General features: G+C 48.5%; 1 protein-coding gene across 2 annotated transcripts; it reads left to right on the plus strand.

The window, feature by feature from the left end:
* Window positions 1-1,037: 1,037 nt before the first annotated feature.
* LOC148123883 (uncharacterized) lies at window positions 1,038-8,000 on the plus strand. Of its 2 annotated transcripts, none has more exons than XM_087916410.1 (4): window positions 1,038-2,419; window positions 2,585-2,697; window positions 5,706-5,850; window positions 6,005-8,000. In XM_087916410.1, the coding sequence occupies exons 3-4, from the start codon at window positions 5,776-5,778 to the stop codon at window positions 6,338-6,340; spliced, it is 411 nt and encodes a 136-aa protein (XP_087772536.1). In that variant the 5' UTR covers window positions 1,038-2,419; window positions 2,585-2,697; window positions 5,706-5,775; the 3' UTR covers window positions 6,341-8,000. The 2 variants fall into 2 exon arrangements, with proteins under 2 accessions (XP_087772536.1, XP_087772537.1); XM_087916411.1 differs by having other exon boundaries at window positions 1,449-2,419; window positions 6,101-8,000.
* The last annotated feature ends 890 nt before the right edge of the window (window positions 8,001-8,890 follow it).

The following is an 8,890-nucleotide window of genomic DNA, read 5'->3' on the forward strand; positions in this document are numbered from 1 at the left end:
GGCAGAGGCTAAAAGTGAGAGCGGGAGAGGACAGAGGTACCGTGTTTCTCCAAAAAATACGCCTTCCCCCAAAACGAAGGCCCAGCACGAGTTTGTGCACACGTAGTTAAATTAAGCCCTGCCCCTAAAATTTGGGCCTATTTAGGCACCTGCGTTCCCTTCCGTTTCTCACATCACTTGAAGTGCAGACAACACGAGGTGAAGAGGCATGGGGGGATCGGCGGAGGGTGGGGGAACTTGCTGGACTCATCCCACATGCGCCCTAATGGCCGCGGTAGAAGTGGCCCGGTGGCAAGGCGGGACGGGTGGGGGTGGAATTAAGGCACCCCTCAAAAAGATGGCCTAGCCGTTTTGGGGGGAGTCAAAAAAAAATAAGGCCCAGCCTTGTTTTCTGAGAAACACGGTAGATGAGAGAGAGAGAGAGAGATGTGCATAGATAGATAGATAGATAATAGAAAGATAGATAAGATAGAAAGAAAGAGATAGATAATATCAGACAGATAAAGGATAGAGATAGATAGGTAAGTAGGTAGGTAGAGATAGATAGATAGATAGATAGATAGATAGATAGATAGATAGATAGATAGATAGATAGATAGATAGATGATGATGATAAATAGAAGATAGATAGATGATAGATAGATAGATAGATAGATAGATAGATAGATAGATAGATACATTGATAGATAAATTGATAGATATATATAGTGAGATGATAGATAGATAGATGATAGATAGATAGATGATGATGATAAATAGAAGATAGATAGATAGACAGAGATGATAGATAGATAGATAGATAGATAGATAGATAGATAGATAAATAGATACATTGATAGATAGATAGACAGATGATGATAAATAGAAGATAGATAGATAGATAGATAGACAGAGATGATAGATAGATAGATAGATAGATAGATACATTGATAGATGGATAGATAGATGATAGATACTTAGATAGATGATAGATAGATTGATAGATAGATAGATAGATAGATAGATAGATATAGATATAGATAGATAGATGTGTGTGAGAGAGGAGAGAGAGAGATTGTGTGTGAGAGAGAGGGAGGATGGATAGATAAGTGTGTGTGTGTGTTTGTGTATGAGAGAGAGATTCAACGTCCCATCTTTGCCCCACCCCAAACATGTCCCTTTGATCTCCTGAAGAACATCTCCAACGTTCATGACATCCAGGAACCGACCGAGATTGTTGAACTTGAAAAGCAGGATAAGAACCTTGAATCCTCTGGCCAACAGAATGTTGTGTTGCATTGTGTTGAAGTAGGAAACACAACACTATCGGGCATTAGGCAACGAGCGAACAATGGATCTTCTTGTTCTTTCTTGCTTTGGTTCTGGGTTTTTGGGGGGGATGGTGGTGGTCATCGGCAACAATAAACATTTTTCACTGCCACTGGGATTATGTAAACCAAGCCGTCTCCGAGTTCTTGGTGGTCCCTGAAGGAGATTCAACCAGTCTAACAACCGGTTCGTGAGCGGATGCGCCTCGCGCAGCATTTGAGCATCCCCCATTTTTCAGCTTATAGTTTAATTGGAGTAACTGCCGGAATCCTGACATTTACCTTCTTCTGCTGAGGCGCGCGAATCAGCTGGGCTGCGAAACTAGGAAATATAGCACAGACTAGGGCAGGGGCCAACTAATCGCCAGAACAACCGGTTTGCTTTAACCGTTACGAACCGGCTGAATCCCACTCGTTTAAACTTCTGGAGAAGATTGGAGAAGACTTGACGCCCAAGCAGAGGGGGTCCAGGGCTGCTTCCTTGGGGTGGGAGCTTTTAGAATTCAACCCTCCTCCCGATCTTCTTGAAGGCCCCAGAGGTCCTACATCCAGTCCTTTTTCCTCTCTGCTCCAGCTTCTCTTCTTCTTCTGTTCCTATCCCACCGCATCAGCACTTTGGAATAAACTATGCAGAGATCTTCACCTTGCATTAAATATACGCTGAGCACATCTATTCTGTAGTCAAGAGATTTCTAGAGCGCCGTTGACAGATCAGAGATGTTGGGATGGATGGCTTTGCTAGCCAAGTCCGTTCTCGTTGGATAGGTCTTCTTCTTCTTCTCTGGATCATCGCCCAACTCTTGTTTTTATGGCGGTCTGCTCACATTGCAGGACCCCATTTCTGTGCTGCAGGAGACTTCTGGTGTCCTTGCACATTCCGGAAAGAACAGCTTTGTTAGCTTGGATCTGGCGGGAGGAGAACATCTGGGACACTTGGCCCCTGGAAACATCTGGAGAACGTGTGGAAGGACCTGGGCTTGCTTCTCAAACCTCACTTCTCCCTTTTCTTGCCTTCTCCTCTCTTCTGTAGGTTCAGATCCAGAACAAGAAAATTGACCTTTCGAAGGTGTCTTCCAAGTGCGGTTCCAAGACCAACATTAAGCATAAGCCAGGTGAGATGCAGAAGTTGGTGGCCACCAAGGGAGGTGTGGGGCTACTTCAGGGGTCACCGATCTTTTGGACCTCAGCGACCACCAAATTCATAATTTTAAACCCCACAGACCACTAATATGGACGATGGGACCTTTGGTGAGAATTACATTCCTGTTTTCTTTCAGGTGGTGGAGATGTTAAAATAGAACATCAGAAGTTGAACTTCAAGGGGAAAGCCCAAGCGAAGGTGGGCTCCCTGGACAACGTCGGGCACGTGCCAGCCGGGGGCACTGTGAAGGTACGTTTGAAGCCTACCCTCGTTGAGGTTCCTCACCATGGATGAACCAAGAGGTTCTTAGTGGCCCGTTGAAGAATCGAATCTCTGGAATCCACTAGGTGGAAAGTGCCCTGAGGCCTTGCTAAATATAGTGGACCTTCGGGGGTGCTGGGTCCGTAAGAGCAGCAAAGCCGGAGGAACCGAGGTGGAAGATCTCACGTTGAAGTTCTCCCACCTCCTCGGCTCACCTCCATCCTTCCTCTTGGTAGACGTGAGGTGGGCTGAGAGAAGGGGTTCCACACGGTCCAGCTCCCCTTCGCACGTCGTCATCCCTGACGATCCCCGTTCTACCTCTCCACCAGAGAAGGGGCGACTCCGCAACATGTCCCAAAGAGGTAGTCCTTGACTTACAACCGTGTGTTTAACAACCGTCCCAAATGTGCCTTTTTTTTTATTTTTCAAGGGGCAACTGGACTTTCTTGGGAGTGGCCCAGAGGTGGAGTCCTCACCTTACAATCAGGAGGGTATGAGTTCAATTCTAGGTAGAGGCAGATGTTTCTCTCTCTAGGCACGTTGAGAATATGTCTGCCGAATATAACTCCGCATTGGCAACAAGAAGGGCATCCGACCAGTAAACATTCCGTTCCCTTCAATGGCCCAGACACCACCCCGCAAGGGATTATGGGGTCATTAAAAGAAGAGGATGATTTGGACTTCCTTGGTTTTTCTTTGAAGACTTTTCGCTTCTTCGAGAAGCTTCTTCCGCTTCTGATTGGAAGGTGGGGAACGGAAGGATTTTGGTACTCCTTGCTGGTCGTTTGTGTTGTTTTTTGAGGCTACGTGGAGGTTTGTCGGTGTCCTCGGCGGTCACCTGAGGAGCGCAAACGGGTGTGTAGCCTTCTTGGCACCGCTGAAAGGACTGTGTTGTGGAGCTGTGCTTTCTGCGGGATATTCAGCAGTTTGAAGGCTCATCGGCAAACCTTCAAGTGGCCTCAACACCTCTCCAAAAAAGAAGGCAAATGACCGTCGGAGGAGTATCAATCCTTCCGTTCCCCACCATCCAGTCAATCGATCGATCAATCAGCAGCAATGACAGCCTTGGAAAAAGCGACATGTGGATCATCCTCAAAGTTACAACTGTTACAGCCCACTGCTGTAGTCACCTGATCGCAAGTGGTGGGCGGCTTGGTCGCCGAATCCATTTATAGTGGACGCCGTCCCGTAAGAGTGACTTTAAACCTTCTCAGCTAACTTCTGATAAGCAAAGTCAACAGATTCGCTCAATGAAGACAGAAGACAGGTTCACTTAACGACCATGTGGTTCACTTAACAATCACGGGATTCATTTAACAGCCACAGTAAAAATGGTTGTAAAGCCGGGTCCAGTCATGTGAGGATTTGTTTAATGTCCACATTGTTTAGCGAACAAAATTCTATGTCAGGATTCCGGCAGTTACCCCCATTTAAATCATAAGTCTTGAGCCAAACTTCCAAAGGTTTTATTGGGAGTTAAATTGTCCGGCACTGCCTGGGTGTAGCTGACTCTGAGACGCCATAATTCCTTGTCCCCCTTGACCCTGGTTTCCCCACCACCACCTGGGTATGTCATAATTCCTCCAATGGGACACCTCCATAGCCCAGAGTCATCAATCGTGCTCTCCAGTTAGAATTTTGCATGGCAGAAACTTCAGTCCCCTAGTTACTAACTCTGAAAACATTTGTAGAATGCGGTTTCGGTTTGCAAGCTGCTGCACTGCTGCCCCCTCCCTTTCTGTTGGCAACTCTAAAAAGACCATAGAAATATTTTACGAGTTGACATTCTACTCCCAGTTGTAGCTGTAAGTCAAGGATTACTTTAAGGTTGTCTTCGATCCTTGATGACTGCTACAAAGACCATCCAGGTTCCTCGGCAGCAGAGAGTGTTAACATCTCTGAAAATCCCCGTTGCGGGCGTCTCGACAATTGGAGAGTTGCACCCTGTAGTAGCTTTAACTCATCTTGTGTGCCTGTCTTGAGCTGCCTACCACAGAGACATCAGTGAAAATCAGGAGGGGGGGAGTGAGGGACAGGACAGGTCCTCTCCCAGTGTCCTTCTCAACATTCACCTGTGTCTGTCATCCCTCCACCACTGTTCCCCACATACCACCGTGTTCTCACGTCTTCACATCACAGCCAACCCTGCAGAAAAAGCAGAATATTTGGGCTGGAATGCAGGACAGAGGAAGTGAGGAGCTGAGCAGCAGAGACGAGATTAAAGGAAAGGGGATCGGTCTCGCCCCAGAGGAAATGATCATCTGCTCGGAAGAGTCGCACGCGAAACCTCTCTGTCTAGGACAGGGGTTGGCAGCCTGCGGTTATGGAGCCACATGTGGCTCTTTCCTCCCTGTGCTGCGGCTCCCTGTTGCCGGTCGGCTGCACAATTGATAGGGCTTTCGGTTAGGACAGGTAGAGGAAAAAAGGACGCCATGCTAGGAGGAGACTCTATGGAGTGGGGAACTGCCATAGAGTCTGGTCAGCTCCAGATATGAACCGGGAGTGGGGGCGGGTTCCGGTTAGGACCTTTCGTGGCTCTTTTAATGCTTTACGGTTGCTGAGCCCTGGTCTAGGACAACTAACCGCAGCCAACTTGATGTAAGCCATCTCGCTGGGGCAACCTGCCGCAGCCATCACGCCACGCCCAACTCATACGCCAGGACAATTCCACGTGAGATACCCTGGTGAATATTCTCTGCCGCCGTCTTTGTCCATGGACAAAACGTCGAAGACAGAGTGGACGGGTAACAACCCTGCAGCATGCGTTCTTGAGGCGAGGTGACCCAGGAGAGATGGCCGTGGCAAAATAGCCACAGCGGGTTTGCTGTGGTGAGGGGTTGGCTGCGAGAGTCGTCTCCTTTCCACTCTCGGTGTGTCTCCTCCAGAGTAAGGCAGCAGGCTTTTACCTCCCGGCTGTCGTCCCGTGCATTCCACCCCCTTCCCTCTTGTGTAGTGACCCTTCATTGTCCTCCCCCACCCCAACTGTTTCCTTTTAGACTGAGGAGGGCAAGGAGGCAGCCCCGGAGAACGAAGCGCCCCCATCGGGCAGCAGTGCCCCACAGGAGAATGGCGCAGGGGCGCTTGTGCCGTCACAGGGCAAAGGTGATCAAAGCTTCAATGACAGTGAAATCGAAGAGACAAGTAAGTGCCCTGGGAAACTGGCACTGAATTCGTTTTGGTTTTTTTTTCAGGGCTTTGGAGGGGTGGGAGGGAATTAAACCCTGAATGGTTGCTTGCAAGTGTTGTTGTCTCCTGCTAACGTCATTAATGCAATCAATTGCCTTTTATTTTCCAGGCCTTTAATGCTGACATTCTGGTGTCTCCTTCCGTCCCTTTTCTCTTCCCACTCTCCTTTTTTTCCTCCCCGCTCCCCCCCAATGTGTCGCTGCAGATTGAATCGCACAAGTTGACCTTCCGTGAGAACGCCAAGGCACGCACGGACCACGGGGCAGATTTTGCGGCCTGCACCGGCAGCCCCTCCTCCTCCTCCCCACCACCACTGAGCACCTCTGTCAGCGAGAGCCTGGGCACCAACACCAACACCGCCATGTCCTCCTTGCCCCCGCGGCTGCCCTGGCAGGCTCCCCTCGCGGAAGAGACTTCTGCTGCGCTCTCTCGGCCAGGCTTGTGACTCACTTTCCTGCCCCGCTTCCTGGGCTACCCCCAGACCCCAAATGTCCCCCCCCAGAATCTCAGCTTGCCTCCCTTAATCCGTCACCGCCCACCTGCTCGGACTTCGGTGGGGCTGCAGTTAAATAGTTTGCCAGTTGAACCTTTACGCGATTCCTGGACTCGATGGGATGGGGAGACCTTCTGGACAGGGAGTCCTCCTCCCCCTCAGGCCTCCCCAGTCTCATTTCAAATCCTTGCTTATTTGAATGCCGGGATCGAAGTGCAAATTGCGAATTGAGCACACAAATATTGGATCCTTCTTAGTGAGCCGCGTGGAAAACCCAGCTCAAGACAACGAGAAAGGGGTTCAAAGGCTGATGAGAGTTAAGGGGGGCAAGCTTTCTTCCTTTCTCTTTCCAACTTTCTTCCATCCCGTGGGTCTCCTCTGCACCCCGTTTAGCGCTCTCACATATAACGTCATGCTCATTAGCAACCCCCGCAAACAACGCCTAACCTTTTAATTTTCTCGTTCTTCCCCTTGTGCCCCAACGGAGCAGTATGGCCGTGCCGAGCGTGATCCCTGTGGCTTCCCCGCCAGCTCCCGCTTCTCTCCCCGCTCATCCACACCGCCTTTCCCCTGCGCCATAGGAGAATTAAAACAAAAACAAAAAAAACCCCCGCACCATTATCTATCTGCTGTTGCAGCGCTGTTGGCTTTGTTATCCACATATCCTGCCATTTTAAACCGTGTTCTGTTTTTGTTTTCTTTTCTTTCTTTCTTTCTTTTTTCTTTTCTTTGGTGTGGTGGTTCTTTTGCGTGTGTGTTTCAAAATATTTGGAGAACGATGGAGCCAAGGGACTCAAAAGCCACCTCCCCCCGGGGGTGTGTGGGATGGATAGTGGAGATGAAAGTGGACAGGCGAGCAAGTGGGAAGATGGGCGCTGTACGAGAAAACGGATGATGTAGAGCTGGGTCTTTGCAAAAAATGGCTTCCTGGTGGGCATTGAAAGTCGGCCACTCCTGCACAAATACTGGGTGGGTTTCCTTTGAGATACCCCTGCCTTTGCAGGTGGTTTCCAAAAAAATGAAACACCAGGAATCTTGAGCGGTCCATATTGAGGATCTGTTCCGGAGATTTTGCGACCACCAAGGGACACTGACATGCACTGGAATGTCGGAGAAAAAATTGGGTAGGGAGACAGAGAAAGTGTTTGAAGATCCGAAAACGCCGGGCTGTGCAGGATGGGAATCGGGTCCCTCTGGCTTTGAGTCTCGCGAGGAGCTCCCTGTCTGCGTTCCGTCTTCCACACTGCAAACGACACTAAAAACGAAAGAGTTGTAAATAAAATTTAAAAACAACCTGTGGAATTTTGCTTTCGAACTGCGGGGAACAAGAAGGAGGTTCTTCAAGCAAGCCGGGCGGGGTGATTGCGGGGGTATATGGGGGAATTTACGTCGGAAGGCGTTGGACGGGAACTGTGTAAAAATAATTTTAAAAAATAAATAACCTTATTCTCTTTCCTACCGGGGTCCGGATGCTCTTTGGGGCTCTTTTCCGAGTAGACCGTGGTTTGCATCTTCCCACCGAGAATTCTTTGCGCTCGTGATTGTTTTATATATATAAATATATCTATTAAAAGTTGCATGGTTTCTAATAAATAGCTTTTCAAACTGTTAATGATTCTTTATTATTTATTTTTGAAGCACCCAAACAGTCTGCTAATCAAACAAAAAACGCAACATCCCAGCAGAGAAAAATGGATGAGTAAAAGAAATTTGATGCGATTTTGTCGCAAAGGAAAGGAACAGTTTAATCCTTGACTTATGACTGCTAAAGAGCCCAGAATTTACATGGCCGAGTGATATACAATTAATTGAATTTCGGTTGTTAAATTAACAACCCGGTCGCTAAATGAATCGGGCTTCCCTATTGATTTTGCTTGTTCAAAGGGGATCGCAGGACCCTAGGATGTTGTGACCATCATAAAGAGGAACCGGTTGCCAACATGAGTCATGGGAACATGGAGATTCTGCAACGGTCATAAGTGTGAAAATGGGCATAAGTTGCTTTTTTCCAGGCCGTTGTAACTTTGAACGGTCCCTAAACGAACTGTTGTAAGTCAAGGACTTACCTGTCCTTTATTTCCCATTGAAGCCCTCCCATCCCCCTTCCCCCTTTTCTGTTGCCTACCTCCCCAAAAGCAGGGTCCTTTGAAGCCCACTCCCCCTCCTTACCTATCTCACTTCCAAGTCAGGACGGACTTCAACCAGGGGTGGGATTCTACCTGGGTCGCACCGGTTCTATAGAACTGGTTGTTAGGATTCTGCCCAGTTCAGAGAACCGGCAAATCATGCCACTGGCTGGCCCCTCCCCGCCTACTCACCCCTTACCTGGCATGCGCGCCATCCAACTTGCCTGTGTTGTGCTTTCACCTAATTTTTGGTAAATTGCTATCAGCTCTGCCAGGAGATTTAGATTAGCTAGAAAGCAGGAAATTGTTGGATTTCTTGCTTTCTAACTAAAAGCAGAGCCGAAACTCCCTTAGGACTGAAGCTTCTATTATTCAG

This window comes from Pseudonaja textilis, chromosome Z, assembly GCF_049901715.1.
Source record: "Pseudonaja textilis isolate UNSWEBS1 chromosome Z, rPseTex1.2, whole genome shotgun sequence".
Taxonomy (NCBI): Eukaryota; Metazoa; Chordata; class Lepidosauria; order Squamata; family Elapidae; genus Pseudonaja; species Pseudonaja textilis.